We start from the raw sequence: 18,484 nt of genomic DNA on the forward strand, positions 1-18,484 counted from the left end.
TTGTTGATTGTAGATGGTCACAGGCTTCCTTGGTCCAACCTTGTCAGCCCCTCTGCACCCCTTCCTCCAGCGGGCCTCCTGACAGGCCCAGGCGGTGCGCCCTGTGTGCGCACTGCCCACCACGGCCTGGCACACACTCGGCAGCAGACCCCAAGCTCGGTCCCTTCTGCCTTCCCGGGCACCAGAGTTGGCTTTTGTTTGTTTTCCCCGCCCTCTTCCCTGTCCCAGGAAGACCACCCCAAGTCTGGGTGCTCTTCTGGCCTGGACAGAAGGGGCAGGAGGGGTCAGAGGCAGGAGGCTGGGAGGCAGCAGCCTCCTGCATCTCTCTGGCTTTCTCCTGGGCAGGAGCAGTGGCGGCTTGTCCCAGGGCCCCCCCAGCCCTCTGCACTGATGGTCACGGTCGCACCTCGCCTCCTTTGTATTTTACCTCATTTCTCGGGTTGTCTGAGCCTCCTTATGAAGCCTGGGAACTAAGGGCAGGGATTGGTTGCCCCGTGGTGTCAGGGAAACAGAAGCCCGAGGCCTCTTTTCCTTCCTTCCTGGCTCCTCTTGCCATAGGCACCCGGACTGGTCCGACCAGAGGGGGCTTAAGTCAAAAGGCCACTTTGCTTCTCCTACACAAGAGGAGACGGCCCCGGGCCCTTGGGTAATAAATGTGTAGGGAAAAAATTGCCTAGAAGCAGAAAAAAATAGCATGTTCCTAAAAATAAAACAGATTCCTCCTATGAAAGAAAAAAATGGGCATCTCACACCCACACTTGTCAGCTCCATTTGCTTTGATAAATTGAACTTATATGAATGTCTGTGTCCACTTGGAAATAAAATGAATACAAGTACTGAATGCGGCTCCGGTCTGAGGCCAGGTTGTCTGTCCACTCTTCATCTGGCTTGCTACTGACGTTAAACTGATAGGATAATCATTCCATCTGGATCAGCAGAGACCCAGTGTGACAGCCGGAGATGAAGAGAGACCTGGGAGGGACCACTGGACTGTGCTCTGCTCCCAAAGCAGCATGTGTGTGCGCCTCCCACCTGGTTTCCCCAACATGCAGCTCCAGAGGGGAGACCGCTAGACCGAAGGATGTGCTGGTTACATGAGACGCCTAGAGAGACAGATCCTTCTGAAAGCAACCTAGGGAACTCAGCCAGACCTTATGGTCTGGGTCCCCCTTGTGAGATGTTCCTTGTGAGGACGTGCTCAGCCATTGATGAGCGTTGCTCTGACTTCATAGAAATCTTCACCAGCACTGGTTTGGCCACCTACAGCCTCCGATCCAAGCTGGTAGGGGCGTGGGTGGATCAGTGGGGTCCTCTGGAGACTTGAAGGGAGCAGTGAGGCCTCGCCCCTAAATATCGTCCCCAGGGGAGGGGCTCCAGGATAAACACAGGGCCCGAGAGTTCTCTTCACGGACGTATTTTCATTCCAGTGGAAGGTCATTAAAGTGAACACTACGGAAGTGTCAAGGTGGGAAAGTCACAAAGAATACCCAAGAAAGAATACTCAGGCATTCTGCGGCCAGTAGAGCTGCCATCTCCCACCCCGTGTCAAGGCTTACTGAGGTTCTCAGGACTGCCAGAATGTTCATCTGGCCACACCTGAGGGGCTGTTTAAGACGCATTTCACTTCTGGTGAAATGAAGTAACAGGGACCGTATATACCCTCCTGTTTAAAACAGCCAAAAAATGGACAAAATACATGAAACATAAGTGTTCAAGACATTGGACATCTGGCAACAAAGGACAGTGATCCACGAGACATGGGAATACACAAAGTGAACCCTTTCGCTAGTTTCTAGGTCATGGTCCAGGGAAGAGAAGTCCAAGAGGACTCCTTGGATTGAGGAGAAGTTGCTGACAGTCCGGGCAGACTGGGGCAGCTGGAGAGCCCAAGACAGACAACTGCAGACGAGCGCTCTGGAGATCTTCAGAGGCTCCGCCGCAGGTGTCGGCTGCGTGCTAATCAGCCGTTCCCAACAGCCAGGCTGATTTCTCTCGGATATTGCACAGAGAACAAAGAAAGGTTCTGTCTCAGGAATGGAATGGCTGGCCCTGGCCCTTGAGCAGTGTGCCAGCCCTGCCTAATCAGCCTTAAAAGTGAAATTCAAAAGGATCGAACTGTTTCCAAGTAAACTAACTGTGTAACAAAACAAAGCTCAAGGATATTTATTAGAATACGGAAATATGCAGCTCCAAATAAGAAAAAGTTGACATGTCTGACATCCAATTAAAGATTATCAGACCTACGAAGAGGGAGAAAAGCATGGCCCATGATGAGGAGAAAAATCAATCCATTGAAACTAACCCAAAACTGACTCAGATGTCAGAATTAGCAGACCGCAGTGGTGAAACAGTGATAACTGTATCTCAGATGTCCCATAAGTTAAGTAGAGACCTGGAAGATAACCCTAACCAATCTTCCAGTGTTAAAACTACAATGTGTAGGATTAAAAATAGGCTGGATATGATTAGACATTAGGCATTATAGAAGAAAAGACTAGTGGATTTGACTACATAGTAATAGAAACTCTCCAAAATGGAACACAGAAAGAAAATTTTTAAAAATATCAGTGAGCTATGTGGCAATTTCAAGTGACCTTATATTTGTGAAGTTAAAGTTCCCAACAGAGAACAGAGTGATAAATAGAAGAACAGAAGAATTTCTTCAACCTGATAAAGGGTATCTACAAAAAACCTAAAGCCAACATGATGCTTACTGGTGAAAGACCGAATGCATTCCTCCCAAGTTCAATGACAAGACAATGATATCTCTCTCCTCTCACTGCGTCTGTTCGACATTAAGGAAGGGTGCTGGCACAATAGGGCAAGGAAGGGAAATAAAGGGCAACCACACTGGAAAGGAAGAAGTAAACTCGACTTATCCACAGATGACAAGATTGCTTATATAAAAACTCCAGTGGAATCTACAAAAAGTTATTAACAAGTGAGTTTAATTAAGGTTGCAAGATACAATTTCAAAGTATAAAAATCAGTTGAATTTTATATACTAGCAATGAATGATTGTAAACTGAAATTATAAAAGAATACCATTTACAATAACATTGAAATACTTGGAGCTATATCTGACCAAAGATGTGAAATATTTACACATTGAAAACTACAGAACATTTCCGAGAGATTTTAAAGAACACCAAAAGAAAGAGAGAGATACACCTTGTTGATGGGCCAGAGGGCTTGATATTGTTGTCAGTGCCCCTTAAATGATCTACTATGTATCTGATGCAATCTCAATCGAAATCCCAGTATGCTTTTTTCTGTAGAAATTAACGAAGAAATTCTACAATTCACATGGAAAGGACCAAGCAAATGAACAAAGTTGGAGGATTCCACTGACTGACTCCGAGATTTATGACAAAGCTGCGGTAATCAATACAGTGTGGTATCGTCATAAAGGTAAATACATCCGTGGAACAGAACAGAGTCCAGAAATAGAACCACATAGGTGTGAACACCGGCTTTTTGGCAGAAGTGCGAAAACAATGCAGTGGAGAAAGGACAGTGTTAACAACAAGTGGTCCTGGAACAACTGGGTATCCATATGCAGAAATGAACTTTGCACCATACACGAAAATTAGCTCAAAGTGGATTATAAATTAAGTCTCAAACCTAATATAAAAACTCATGGAAATAAAATTTCTAGATGAAAACATAAAAGAAAACCTTAAAGATCTTGGCTAAGGCAAAGATTTCTCAGATACAACACCGAAAGAATAGTCCACAAAAGAACAAATTGATACTTTGAGCTTCATCTAAACTTACACTCTTCAAATTACACTGGGAAGAAAATGAAGAGACAAACCACAGATTAGGAGAAAACACTGGCAAATCTGCTATAGGACTTGTATGCAGAAATGTATAAAGAACTCTCAAAATTCAATAATAAAAAAAAACACACAACCCAAGTTTTAGAATGGGCAAATGACTTGAACAGACAGTTCACCAATAATATGTTCAGATGGCAAATAAGTGCATGAAAAGATGTTCAACATCATTAGTCATTAGGGAAATACAAAGTGAAACCACAAAGAGATACCACTACACAACAGAATAACATGGGAAAGACTGACTGTCAGTCTTCCCAGAGACAAGCGCTCTGAAAAACACTTTACTTGTAATAGCCCCATATTGGAACCCAAATGTCCATTAGCAGGTAAATGGGTAAACAAACTATAGTCTGTCCACCCAGTGAAATACAGCTCAGCCATAAAAATGCAAAAATCATCAATACATGCAACAGTATGATGATACCCAACGGATTAAGCCGAGTAAAAGAAACCAGACAAAAAAAAGAGTGCACGCTATGTAATTCCATTTACACAAAATTCGAGGAAACGCAAACTAATGTGTAGTGACATTAAGCAGATCAGTGGTGACCTGGGGATGGGGTGGCAGAAGATGGAATCACAAAGAAGCATGAGGAAACCTTCAAGGATGATGAGTGCCCCTCTGTTCATTGTGGTGGTGCTTTTATGGATATGCGCCTATGTCAGAACCTGTCAATCCAATCATCTGTTTCAAGTATGTGCACCGATTGTGTGCCCACTGTTCCTCAATAAATCTGTCCTTGAAAGATACCGGTGGCAGAATCTAGTGAAGAGACCGCTCTGAGTAACTGTGTGCCTGCAGCGAGTTGCTGAACCTCTAGTTTCCTCATCTATGAAGTAGGTAACATTACTTTCCTTGTAGCGTTGTTGCAAACATTTAAAATACATGTTAGGTATGTGTTTATACAAAATAGGTGCTCAATGAGTAATGGCTATGATATAATAATGCTTTCAAAATAACAAGAAGAGAACCAACCACTTGACTCTCAACGTCCTGCTTGCACATGTCTGAGAGATCTCTTTGGTGGGATTGAAGGCCGCTGCCCCTGGCTTCCCAGCTGTTCAGGTCATGGTCTCACACGCAGTGACGTGGAGTTCATGTCGTGGTACGACTTGACCCATCCATTTCTCCTGCCCTCCCACCTCTCTATTCCCTGTTCGGTCAAACACGAAAGGGGATCCCCTTAGTCTCTGCCACTGCAAAACCCTACCTGCCAGCCACCCCACTGCCTCATGGTCTCTTCCTCCTCCTCCTAATTTTGGGACATGGAACCACATAGACTTGTAGAGATCAGGCAGGAAGAACACTCTCCTGGGAAGATTAAAGGAAGCTATACAAGCACGTCATCGCATAGCATGGTCCTTGGCTCATTGAAGCGTGTCACAATGTTAGCGATTGTGGCTTTACTAAATATGGATGAGGTCACCTGTTCTTGCCCCTGTGTCCCCCTTACACACCTGGAGAGCTCTGCAGTAGGCATCAGGGCCAGTGAATCCCCCACCTGTTCTAGGCAAGTGGAAGGAAAAGGCAGACACCATCCCTGCCCTCAAAGAGAGTACACAGTTCATGAGCAGGTTCAGAGATGGAGCAAATCAAGCAAAGTGGAAGCTGTTGGGGAAACACCGTGAAAAAAGAGGCCAAAGAGAACCTGTTGGTTCCGTGTGTGCTGTGTGTTGGTAATCCCCAATGGTACCAGGCATGTGACTGGATCTCAGTGAATACTTTGTGGTTGGACAAGTGGATGAGGATAGCCAGAGATGGTGTTATCAAAGACAGGGACACAATGGGGGAACAGAGGCTGAGGTCTAGAGTTGGGAGTGAGGAGGGCCCGCCCCTTTGGCTAGAGAAAGGCCAAGCCCAGGAAAGAGCTGGATGCAGGGGTTGGGTTCTGGGTGTGGGGTGAATGGCAGAATGAAGAGCCTGGGCACTAGGTTAAGGGCCTCTGTGGACCCAGGAAGGTCAATAGAGACTCTGCAGAGGGCAGCCGCGTCCACACCCAGGGTCCTCCTTTGGCTCTGCTGGGTCTTCAGGCACACATCATAGGTTACAGGCACACATCTGCTCACTGGTTCCCCAGACCAGCTGAGCCAAATAGAGAATCGTGGCTTCTAGTTCCTCCTTCCACTCACAGATTGGCACCTGCTCTGAAGGGGAGCCAGAGGCTCTCTCTTTTTCACCGGGACCCCCACTCCTGGCTGGAGGAGAGTGGAAGAGCCACCTGACAGGACAGTGCCCATTCGGCTGGCACACAGGTTCCTCACGCACTTACACGTGCCACTCGCTCAGGTTCCTAGTCACTTCTGAACACCAGGAAACCAGTACCAGAGGCACCCAGAAAACTAGCAGGGACTCCTGTCTGAGCCCGTCAGGAAGGAAGCAATGCGTGGACAGGCTGTGCTGCCCAGGGGGCCATACGCAGCATCCTGGGCTGGCTGGCTCCAATCCCACCTGCTCACTACTGATGGGGAGCTGGCGTGAAGCTCAGGGCCGGTGAGGGAGGAGCTTTCGGGCAGAGCACTCAGGTGGCATCCAATATGCCTGGTGCCTCCTGGTGTCCTCTGACCTGGCCCCTGTTTTGATCCCTTAGAGCTCTCACACGTGCCTCTTGAGACCATTCCAGTGTCTAGAACAGTCTGCAACTTGAGGAAAAGTTACGTCATCCCAGACCAAGTGGTTTCCTATTTGATCCCCGCACCGAGGTCTGTGGATGTTCGGTGTACCCATTAGACCCTCCAAGGCAGCTCGGCTACTGAGCCTGGCTCCGGGTGGGCTGTTCCCTCCCTTTAAGACACATTCCTGACAGACACTCTAAGGACTATGCTAAAGGGAAGTTTTGAGCGAAGAAAGAACAGCGTTTCTTTTTGCCCAGCCATGGAGATGTGGGGTTTTCCTCTGACTGGAGACAGATTGGGGCTCGAGTCCTTTGGATCAAGGCTTCTTGATCTAGCGCTCTAAATTGGAAAAGAATTCCAATCTCTTCTCTTTGCCCTGCAGCAAAGGCGACCTCCTCTCCGCCCCTTTCCCTGGCTGCCCCTCACCCAACCCAGAGCCTTGTTTCTCTTGCCCAGGTGCCCTGGGCAGCAGCCACAAGGCCTGAGCAAAGGAGTTTGAGCTTGGAAAGCCTCTCGCCCGGAATGTGCATGCCTGTCTGTGGCTGTGCCATTGTGTGCGTGTGCGTGGACTTGCACGTGAGTGTGTGTGACGGAAATCGCTTCTGGAGCATGTTGCCCTCTGTCTGCCCATCCAGGTTACTCCTCGCTGCAGGACGAGCTGCTGTCCCCTGCCTCCCTGCACTACGCGCTTCCCTCTCCGCTGCGTGCAGACCAGTACTGGAACGAGGTGGCCGTCATAGACGCCATCCCCTTGGCGGCCACGGAGCATGACGCCATGCTGGAGATGTCTGACATGCAGGTGTGGTCCGCGGGCCTCACACCCTCCTTGGTCACTGCTGAGGACTCCTCTCTGGAGTGCAGCAAGGCCGAGGACTCTGATGCCACCGGCCACGAGTGGAAGCTGGAGGGCACGCTCTCCGAGGGACCCCAGGGCCCCACCCTGGGCTCTCTGGACCTTGTGGAGGACGACACAGTGGATTCAGATGCCACAAATGGCCTTATCGATTTGCTTGACCAGGAGGAAGGTCAGAGGTCAGAAGAGAAGCTGCCAGGTCATAAGAGGCAGGAGGACTCTACAGGTGCAGGGCGGGACTCAGAGAATGAAGTGTCTCTTGTTTCAGGCCAGCAGAAGGTGCAAGCCCGCATCACAGAATCCCCCACTGTGAGTCGGGTGATGGAGACCAGCCAGGACAGGTAAGGGTGGGGCTGCCGTGGTGGGATGCGCTTCCTCTTCCTGGGCTTCTGGGAGAGACTGTGTCTGCCAGTGAGTTCAGAGGGAGTCCTTAGGTGCTGCGGCTAACCCTGACTCTGTTCTGAATCCCCTAGGACAGATCCATTCTGTAGGTGCCAGCTTGCTCTGAAGCTCCCCAGTCCTCACTCAGGCCTCTGTCCTGTAAGAATGGAGCTGTGCTCTGCAAAGGCCAGTCCCTCCCACAACACCTGCTGGGAGTGGCCAGCAGGAGAGAGGCTTCGGGGTTCAGGGGTGGGTGGGGTGGGGGGTGTGTAGTGTACTTAGGAGGGAGAGTGTAAGGCCTGGAGGAACCGCATCTCTGGAGTGCAGCTGGGCCTGGGTGCCCTGGGCCCCTATTGCTGTCGGGTGCTTATCGTTGAAGACCATATTTAGAAACCTGAAAGCACCAGGGCCCAGATAGCCCTTTGTATGGTCACACAGCCTGCGTGTGACAGAGCTGATAATGGTGCCCTTTCTGCTTTACCCTTTTGAAGAGTGAGGCTGGTGGACTTATCAAGGGCAGAACAGAGCTTTCAACTTTTAAGAGATGGTTGGTTGTTCTTGTGGTAACTCCTTACCAAGCTCCCCGTGACAAGAGGGCTGGTACTGTGCCAGCAGCAGGGAGGCATGGGTCCCGGTATGGGCGGAAGGGCCTTCTGTACCTCTGCAGACACCGAGAGCTCTCAGGCCCCAGCCCGACTCGCCGCCATGCACGGACTCCACACTCCCGGTGCGATGCCGAGGGCAGGGTGGGCCTTGGGGTGAGAGGGAGAGGAGACAGACAGGGTGGCGGGTATTGCTCTCGCCTTCCTGGAAACCAGTAACAGCAGCTCTCTCTTCCATGTTGCTGGGCTCCCTAAATTCTTTCTAAAGCAGGGATACAGTTGATGTGTCCCCAGAAGGCTGTGGCCACCCAAGGAGCTCTGGTCTGGCCAGGCCGTGGGAAATCTGTTCTCATTTCCTCTTCCCACCCGCATTGCTCAACTCAAAAGCCTGGGCTGACCGGACATTTCCCAGGGTCCACTCGGTGTGGCCCAAATACCATAGTAGGAGGAAAAGGAGAAGGAGGGTTGTTTAGAAGGTGAGACGGCTCGGGTTTACTTAGTTCCCAAATGAGGCCTCCGAGCAGGAGGCAGAACTGGACAGACTGCGCCTCTGAGGGCTCAAACCGAAACACTGGCTCTCCTGCGAAAGGGGCCACCCCCAGCAGCCCGTGAGGGCCGTCCACTGAACAAGCGGTGACTAAGCCCCGACCCGCACGCTGGCCACTGCACCGCCGCGGCAGCGAGGTCACTAGACGGGGAACCGGAAGGCCTGAGTGCTCGGCCTCAGTGTTACTGTTTGGCTCTGTGACCTTGGTCAGCCTCCCACCGGGGACAGACAGATTCTGTTCACACACCCAGCAATACGAACTGAATGCCTACTGTGTGCCAGGCACTTACAAAAGTGCCTAGGTACTGGGGATGTGGCGTTGAACAAAATGGACCAAAAGTCTCCACCTGTAAGAAGATTATATTCTAGTGGGGAGACTCAGAGTAAACAAGATAAATAAAATTCAAAGTAATCAAAAGAGAAATGCTAGTAGTAAGTGATAAAATGGAGAATAAAGCAGGGAGCGGGAGCAGGAGGTGTGTGTGTGTGTGGAGAGAGGGTGGCTGAAATTGCAGACGGGGCGGCCAGGGAAGCCTGGGAGAGTGGTGTCGGAATAAAGACTTAAAGGAATTAGGGGTGAGCCATGCGAGTGCCTGAGAGGAGACAGCCAGCCGAAGGCTGAGCTAGTGCAGTGGCCTTGAAGTAGAGCACGCCTGGCACAGACAAGGGGCAGTGAGGAGGTCACTGTGCCTACTGCAGAGTGATCAGGGAAGATGAGGTTAGGGAGGTAACGGGGCCAGAGGTGTCAGGCCTTGAGACTCACAGGAAGACGTGGGCCTTTAGTGGGTGGACTAGGGAGCCCCTGGAGGGCTCTGAGCAGACTTGTGAGGTGACCTGACAAGTGCCGTGGCAGTGGCCAGACCCAGCAGGGGTAGGAGCAGGGAGTGGAGCCAGGAGGCCTGCGCTGGCGGTGGCATGGGCCAGAACTGCAGCAGCGGTGGTGGCAAGAAGCGGCCATGTTTGGGCTGTTTCGTGAGAGTGGGACGAAGGTGCCATCCACTGCAGTGGGGAGACCGGGCAGAATGGGTCTGGGGAGAAGGTCATAAGTGTGGGTTTGACCACGCTGTCCTCAAGACGCCTGTTAGAACTCCAGAGCAGAGATGTGGAGGAGGCAGCCACACACCTGCGATCCAAGGAAGTGGCGCTGGAGACGGACATCTGGGTGTGAGGCGCACAGCGGGCGGGGTGGGAAGCCATGGGCCGCAGGACTCCCTGAGGAAGCTGGTGTAGATAGAGCTGAGGCCTGGGAGCTGAGCCCTGGGGTGCTCCAGTGTCCAGAAGTCAGGGAGGTTAGGAGGAACCAACAAAGGGCACCGGAAAAGAGCGGCCAGAGAGGGATCGGGGACCAGGCAAATGCGGTGTCCCAGAAGCCCTGGAGGAGCCTTTCCCAGGGAAAGCGGGAGTGCCGTGTCCCTTGAGCACCGAGATGAGGACTGTGGAGCGCGGTGGCCTGGAGGGCCGGAGGGAGGGCTGCGCTGATGGGTGTGGAGGGCCCCTGACTGGATCTTCACTGTGAGCCTACGGCCTTGGGAGCCCAGAGTGGGGCTGTCCATGCAAAAGGAGGGGACCAGTGGCACTGGCCCCGGTAGCCCTCTTCTCCTGGCCAGCATGGGTGGCCCATGTGTAGCTCTCTGGGCAGGGCAGTCAGCTGTGTGGTTTGCACACGCTCTGCCAACCCTTGGGTGGGCTGTACAGGCTGTGTCCTGGGTGACCCAGGGCTCTGGAGGGGCGGGTGTCTGAAAGATCAGAGACCGAAGGGTGACCAGGTGTCCCTTCTCTCTTCCTGGGCCCCAGACTGCAGGAGTGGGAGGGGGAAGGCTCCATCGTCTCGTACCTGCAAGATGCTGCACAAGGGTCCTGGCAAGAGGAGGTCACGAGAGGCCCACGCTCATTCCAGAGAACAGTCACCACTGTCAAAGTGCTGGAGCCCAGCGGGGCGCAGGAGTACGAGAAGGTCCTGGTGGCTGCCGCTGAGCACACGCAGCCCGAGGCTGAAAGCCTGCAGGCTGGCCAGGAACGGAGGCGGCCAGACCCCCGAGAGTGGGCACAGGAGGCGGAGCGCACCTTCTCTGAGGTGGTAAAGGTGAGGACCCTGTACCAGCGCCAGAAGGCGCCTGAGGCCCAGGCGAACTCCCGTTCACTCAGCCCAGAGTCAAGTAGGTTCATTTTCTTTAGAAATGGTGGTGGTGACTTGACTTTCCCTACAAGCCTCCTTGGCCTTAGTCACCGCCCTGACCCCCGCTGAGGGAGGGACGGGCTGACCCGAGCGGGGCTCCTGAGTGTCCAGGCACAGCCAGCGCCGTCACCACCCTCACAACGGTCCCGGCTCTCAGAGGTCATTCCCATCAGGCCGCTGATGGTTGAGCAAGTTGCCCAAGGTCACAGGGTCAGAAGTGGGCTTTGAGTCAGGCCTGGCCGGCCCAAGGCCATGGTTCTTTTCGGGTTCCTTTTTCCATCACCCTTTAGGAAGGGTTCAGAGCTGAGAGGACTGGGTGTCGGGCTCACCCTGGTCCTCCCATGGTCGGTGTGGCTGTGGACAAGCCTCTCTTCTCTGCACCTTGACTTCTCGCTGGTACACGAGGAGCCAGTGGGTTGACCAGGAGTGAACGGAGTGTCGCCAGGGCCAGGGTTCCCCTGGGGGGAGCTCTGTGATTCTGCCGGTGGGCTCACTGAAGGGGAGCAGGAGGCGGGTGGGAAGCACGTTCCCGACACAGGCTCGCTCTCCTCTATCCTCCGGTTCCCGGCCCCTCCCTCCATCACCTCCCTCGGTCCCTATCCGTTCGTCCCACTGAACTGTCTTTATTTGTTCACTTTGATCTTCATGGCCCGTTCTCACTCTCTTGCCCCTCCCCATTCCCATAGACATCCATTTTAATGTGGTTTTTGAAAAAAGTTTTATTATGAACAATTGCAAATAAATACAAAAACAGGCAGAACTTCACACTGACTTTCCGTGCACGCTTCACCAGGCCAGTCTCGTCCGATCTGCACCCCCCTCCATGCTCTCCCTCCTCCCTGTACGATGTGGAAGCACATCCCAGACATCCTACAGATGCATCTTTTTAGCTTATGGGTTCCTACAAAGTGTGCATTGCTGTTCTGTCTGTGCCTTTGTATTCTTCACGTGTGCGTCAACGTTGTGTTCTGTGTCTCCTTCGGTTTCTTGCTGCTCGGCCTGCACCGTTTCCTCATCTGCGAAGGGCTTTCCTCCTCCCTTCCCGTCTGCTGCTTTCTTCCCTTCTCTCCCCGTGTCCCCGTCTGGAGTCAGTCCCAGCAGGCACCTCTGGGGACAGCAGGACTCAGCAGCCTCTGCAACAGTCCTAGGCTGCTGACTGTCAAAGCTGCTAGGAATTAAATCAGGTTTTATTTAGAATGTGTCCTTGCCAAGTATGTGCCTTGGACAGGACAGGCGGCTGTGTCCATTTTTAACCCCAGCCCACCCCTGTGTAATTTTTTTGCCATCAAGCTGTTCCTTGGTGCCTGCTTCTGCCGCTCCCGTGGCAAGAGCTTGGCCCAGAGCGCGGGATCTCTTAACCGGGTTTGGACTCCCGACTGCCCAGGAAAGAGGAAGATACCGTTCCTCTGCAGTCAGACTCGGGGAGGGGAGACTGGGGAGAAAGCAGGACCCCCCCCAGAGGATCAGGGGTGAAACCTTCTGGGTCGTTTGGTCCCACTGCCTCATTTATAAGTGAGGAAACTGAGGCCCAAGGTGACTGAGGGCATCTGTCTCCAGGGTCACACAGGGAACTAGTGTCAGAGCTGGGACAGTCTGGATCTCCTTTCCCCCCATGGGAGTGTGTGTGGGGGGGAGGGGGACAGGGGGGTCGGGGGGAACCATACCTAACACCTCCCCAGCCTAGGGCAGGATTGGATGGTGTGGATGAGCTGCTGACCTAGTCACCTGACAGGACCCCAGTGGGGGACAATGAGGTCCATTTAAGGTGCTGGTTTGCAAAGCATCCATTTGCTGGTGTATCCGGTGAGTCTCTGAAAATAGTGACGGAGAGACAGAGAGATGCCCAGTGATTTGGGACGTGGGGGCGGGACTGAAACGACGGTACGGCAGCCAGTCCCTCCCTGAGGACCTGAGGGAAAGGCCTGAAGTTGGACTCTGTGTGGCTGGGCCAGAACCGAACATGCTGTGGCTTCTGTTTTTCCAGTGTTTTCTTGTCGAAACGAGGCAGTGAAATCTGACTATTACTCTTTCACTGGGCAAGTTGCCTAACCTCTTGGTGCCTCGTTTTCCTTCATGGAAGGTGACAGAATCTGCACGGCAGGATTGTGGTAAGGCCGGCCCAAGTTAGCGGGTGCAGTACTCGTGGAACAGTGCCTGCAGAGCAGTGGGCGCTAGAGCAAGTGTCTGCTGTTACTCTTCACAGTGGTGGCACTTACCAGCCCTGTGATGCGCACAGCACTCTCGAGAACGGGGCAGGGAGAATGCACCCTGTTTGACGGACAAGGAAACTGAGGCCCAGAGGAGGTGCCGAGCTTTCCCTTGTAGGGTCACTCTGCTGTGTCCCAGGTCTTTGTTCTCTCTGCCACGTGGGCTGCTGCTCAAAGAGGAACAGCCTGATCCCGAAAGTGGGATTCCTTTCAGCCACAGCTGCTGCGGCTGCAGTTGTGAATCAGCTCTGGAAAGGCGAGTTCCATGTGCGTCGTTCCTGTTCCTCGCAGGCGGCTGCTGACAGCCAGCCTGGGCAGAGCCTTTGAGGACAGGCCTGAAATAGACACGCCCGTTACATGCTTATGCTCAGGGCTGCCTGCCCAGCAAAGGGGCTGATGGGAAGGAACGGCACGGGCCCTGCCACCTGTGCTGGACCCCGCTGCGCTGGGCCCAAGCGTGTCACTCATTCCAGGGCTATTTTTGGAGTGAACCCTTCGCTCTCCAGGGCGTCAGCTGGTTCCCCACGAGAGGGAGTGAACGTCATTCTGGTCACGGGCAGGAGCAGCCCAGGGAAACACACAAGTAGCTGCATTCCCCAGATGCCTTATTTTCTGGAGTCCCTGAATGGGAACGTTCCCCTGGGCAGAACCGCCTGTAGTTCGCATGCGGGCAGGCAGGCAGAAGAGGGGAGGGGCCATGGCCCTCTCCAAGCTCTCCGGCGGGGTGGGGCGGGGTCTCTCACCGTGACTTTGACGTGAGCTTTCAGTGCCCAGGACATGCACACCTGCCGGCTTCCTTCTAGCCCAGTTGGACAACCCCAGCAGCTGGTTTGGAAGCTAAAATTACCGGAGGCTGACGTCACCCAGGCGTGAGGGCAGAGCCTGGGGCTGCTCAGCAGGAGGACACTCCTGCGGGCAGCTCTAGCGAGAGGCCGGTCAGTTTCCTGCCTAGAGGCCGAGGAGTGAGAACGGAAGGGGCCCCACGGGGACTCAGGGGTGCAAGGAGAGAATGAGAGGTCGGACCCCTGCAGCAGCCAGGGCCCTGGCTCCCCTGGCCCCCGGAGGGCTGGCCTGGTGAGGATGTGGGCTTTCATCACCCAGCTCCTGGTCACCTTGGTGCTGCTGGGCTTCTTCCTGGTCAGCTGCCAGAATGTGATGCACATTTTTAAGGGCTCGCTGTGCTTTGTGCTGAAGCACATCCACCAGGAACTGGACAAGGAGCTGGGGGAGAACGAGGCCCTGAGTGATGACGAGGAGACCATCTCCACCAGGGTAATCCGGCGTCGGGTCCTTTTGAAGGTAACGGCCAGGCAGGAGGCAGGGTGGGAGCGCCGGAGGCCAGGGCTCCGGGACAGAGGGCACAGTGCTGTGATGTGTGTAGGGGTGCCTGGGGCAAGGCACCGGACTCCAGGTCCTCCAGGTCAGGAGACATGTTGGAAAAGAAGGGACAGGAGGGCCTCAGGGGACAGGCCCTCTGTGATGGCTAAGGAAGCTCAGCTCTGGGCCTTGGTGGACCTGTTCTCATCCTGCTTCTGTCCTCAAGTTACACCAGTGTGCTGGTGTCTGTGGAAGGGCATGCTTCACTGTGAAGTGCTGTAGGAATATAAATTAGGTGCCTCCCTTACTCCCTCAGTGTCTCCTCCATGAAACTTGCATAATCGCCCCTGTTTTGCCTGCTCCCTGATACTGTTGTGGGGACGAGAACATGCAGCTCTTGCAAGCTCAGGGCTCCGTCCTGTCCTTGATCCCCATGGCCCCACTGGGTGCCTCTCACACTCGGAGAGGCTGGCTTGGCTGCCCCTACCTGCTGAGTTGGAGTTTCCCGCTGGGGTGGGGATTGTCGGACTGTGGCTCTTGCTGCGGCTGCTGCTGTTCTATTTCTGCATCCTCTGATCCTGTTCCCAAACTCCCACCTATCAATCCTGAGTTTTCTCCCTTTCTCTAATTGCAGGGGAGTGAGCTTCAGAATATTCCAGGGGAGCAGGTGACTGAGGAGCAATTCACAGATGAGCAGGGCAACATTGTCACCAAGAAGGTGGGTACAGAGAGTCCCCTGAGCTGGGGGGAGGCAGGAGAAGCAAAGGCTAAAAAGGCAGGCAGCACACTTGCCTCCCTGGTGGCTGCCCTAACCAAGGGGTAAGCACGGCTCAGACCGGTCAGTTCGGGTGTCAGGAGCTCTTGTCTTCTGTGATCCGGACATGACATCCCTCGCAGCCACTTTACCTGATTCAGCCTGAACTGAGTTCCCACTACACGGTTCCAGAAGGACTCACCCCCAGGGAGCAGCCCAGACTCGGTCGTGTGATGCCCGGCCCAGAAAAGGGCTGTAAGACAGCAGTGTGGTGGTCCCCGGCCTGTCACCGGCCTCTTAAATTGAAAAGGATGCAGAAATGCATTGAATTGGTAGCAGATTTTAATTCAGTAGACATGAAGTTCCCTACCAAGGATTGGGCACCGTGCTAGACACAGGCAGAAAAGAGAAGAAGGAGCAAAAGGAAGATCTTGCACGTGCCCACCTGTGGTGCTGCTCTCCCCACGTTGGAGCAGCCCCCTCATGTCTGTCTTTCCTTCTGCGTGCGAGCTTCCTGTGGGCAGGGATCAGGTCTTGTCCGTGTTCTCATCCCTCACTCCTAGCACATGGTAGGGGCAGAGTGAACAGTTGTGAGAGTATTTGGATGAATGAATAAGGGGGAGGTGGATTGAATCAAATTACTGTAGATGGAAAAGCAATGTCCTCTGCCATGAGGAGCTTACAGGCACAGGAGGAAGACAGACAGCATAAACTTCCATCGCTACCAAAAAGCAGAGGAAATGCTGTGGGCTGGACAGAGTTATGCATGGGCCAACCTTGACCATTAAAAACCTGCTGAGACCCCCTGCAAATCCTAGTCCCCCTGAGGCTGTCCAGGGTGAGCGTTTCCACACGGTGATGGGAGTGAGAGACCTGTCCCTGTTCTTGCCACTCTGGGACAAAGGCGGCCTCCCCGTCAACACCATCCCCAGGGACTTGCTCTTTCCAAGCTCTGTCTGTATGGCTTCACCAGCCCCGTCTCCCTTCCTTCTCTTCCAGATCATTCGCAAAGTTGTTCGGCAGATAGACTCATCTGGTGCTGATGACACCCAGGAGCACGAGGAGGTGATTGTTGAGGGGCCCCCGGAAGACCCTAGGGAGCTGGAAGCTGATATTGATTACTTTATGAAACACATCAAGGTACTGCGGTGGCCGCAGCTTCTGAGGCCCTCACTCTTCCGAGTGGCCTGGTGCCTGTACCTGCTGCTCACCTCCGTACCAGCCCACTCTGGATTTCAGTCTGCACTGTGCTGACCGCCCTGGGCTCCCCCTCGAGCCTCCTTCCCTCCCCGGGGGGCAGTGTTTCCACTGCCTCTAAGTGATGCCTTTCATGCTCTTGCCTACTTGTTGCCCGTCTCTCTGTGCGATCTGTCCTGTGTTCTGTCTTTGCTGCTGTCTCCAGGTGGAGCTGAGAGGGAGCAGCCTGCAGCCAGACCTGCTAGAGGGCAGGAAGGGGGCTCAGATAGTGAAGCGGGCAAGCCTGAAAAGGGGGAAACAGTGATCTCCAGCACCCCCCTCGATGGCCTCTTTGGAGGTAACACAGTCTTTCCGCATCCTTTCTGCATGGCTTGGTCTTCATGGAGAGGCTGGTTCTGGCAGTGGCTGCTCCCATCCTCACCCCGCCCCTGTGCTCAGCATGATGCAGGATGCACAGCTGTGGTCCCAAGGCACAGATGCTCACCTCCCCACCTTCTAACTGTGCCTCTGAGTCTCGATGTCCTCTTCAAGAAAACAGTCATCAGTATCTCCTGACCTACCTCTCAGGCAGTACAAAAATACAGAGCTGAAAAAATGCGTGGATGAGTGAAAGTGCTTGGTGATCTCAACAGTAGTATTATCTTGGAAACCAAGCAGCGGGATCTGGGAGATGAGGGCAGGGCATCAGAGAGGGGACCTGAGTCTGTCTAGGCTATGCTCTTCCAACCCATGTGCCTAGGAAGAGCTCCACCAGTATCCCTTGAAAGTCCCCACCAATGGAAGGCTTCCATTCTCCTTGGTGTTTCTTAAAACCTGTCGCTCCCCCGCTTTCTAGGAAAGGGCAAAGTTAACAGGCCCAGGGGTGCATGGTGTTTTCCCTATGAGTCAGGAGGGCTGTGCGGGAGCATGTGCGAGTACGCATGGGGCGGTGAGGCGGAGAAGCCAGGGCGTGTGGTGATGTATAGTGAAGGAGACACAGCGGCGAAGGCTCTCCAGTGGGCCACGTGGTGCTGGGGGCTTCGGCGGCCAGCTCTGACCTCGTCCTCCCTGAGGGATCCTGTACTGAGCTGCCCCGAGGCTCTTCACTGCGCCCAGCTCGGGGCAGCTCAGTACAGGATGCATCGGGGTGGGAGTCGGCAGGAAGCGAGGAAGCACTGTGGTCCCAGCGCAGCACTGACCGGGTTGTTGCCGTTTTTAAACCCCCAGGGCCTGGCTCTGGGCTGAGTGGCAAGCCAGCTCCGGCTTTCTGCATTCGGCACAGAGCAGGGCTGCTGCCTCCGCTCCCCAGCCACCAGAAGTGCTGACTCTGGGCTTCCCAACATACCTCAGCACTTGGGCAAAAGAGAGGACTGGCAGATCCAGTTATAGGATAAAATTAGACCTGACTCCTCAGCAGCTTAAGGAGGTCACAGTGTTAACCCTGGGACTGCCAGGGGGTCCCACCAAGCTGCTGGCTTAGGAGATGAGCTGTGACCAGTCCTGGAAATAATCCAAAGGTGCACATAATTAGAAAAAGCAGAAAGAGTGGAAGCAAAAGTACACTCTTCAGCCCTATGTTCCTTATGGTAGGGGCAGTGGCAGCAGCTGCGGAGGCTTTGAATTTCAGCTTCTGTTTGCCTGGGCTTCTCCTGGCATTCCCGGACAGGGGAGAAGCAGCCCAGAAGCCAGCCTGGGCATAAGGGCAGAACCTAGGGACTTTTATTGTTTTAATATTCTGTCGATGATCTCACTGCACCACCCACATGGCATGTGGGTCCAGACCACTGGGCTTGGGTGTCAGGAACACAGGCCAGCCTGGCTCCAGCGCAGTGCTGGGGCTTCCGCCAAGAAAAGGCCAGGGAAGCATGATGCGGGGACAGCAGTGAGGGAGCCACTGATAAGGCAGACACTGGCCTGGGTCTCAAAGAGCCTGGCTTGTGGCCGGCCAGGCCCCCTGGGGCCCAGCAAGGCCGGCTGCAGAGGAGATGGTGAAGAGGCGGAAAGCCCTCTGGTCCT

General features: G+C 53.9%; 1 protein-coding gene across 11 annotated transcripts in view; it reads left to right on the forward strand.

The window, feature by feature from the left end:
• The window catches only part of ANK1 (ankyrin 1), a 193,416-nt gene that overhangs the window by 170,130 nt on the left and 4,802 nt on the right, over window positions 1-18,484 (forward strand). For 4 of the 11 annotated variants that reach the window (XM_045821497.1, XM_045821495.1, XM_045821500.1 and 1 more), the window contains 4 exons: window positions 7,091-7,649; window positions 10,633-10,921; window positions 15,173-15,256; window positions 16,292-16,432. In XM_045821497.1, coding sequence (XP_045677453.1) covers window positions 7,091-7,649; window positions 10,633-10,921; window positions 15,173-15,256; window positions 16,292-16,432 — 1,073 coding nt within the window. Of the gene's footprint in view, window positions 1-7,090; window positions 7,650-10,632; window positions 10,922-13,977; window positions 14,521-15,172; window positions 15,257-16,291; window positions 16,433-16,694; window positions 16,827-18,484 lie in introns of those variants that run through there. The other 7 variants (XM_045821496.1, XM_045821498.1, XM_045821501.1 and 4 more) reach the window with 5 other exon arrangements.

Source organism: Phyllostomus hastatus, unplaced genomic scaffold (genome assembly GCF_019186645.2).
Source record: "Phyllostomus hastatus isolate PE091 unplaced genomic scaffold, TTU_PhHast_1.1 phas_scaffold_46, whole genome shotgun sequence".
NCBI lineage: Eukaryota > Metazoa > Chordata > Mammalia > Chiroptera > Phyllostomidae > Phyllostomus > Phyllostomus hastatus.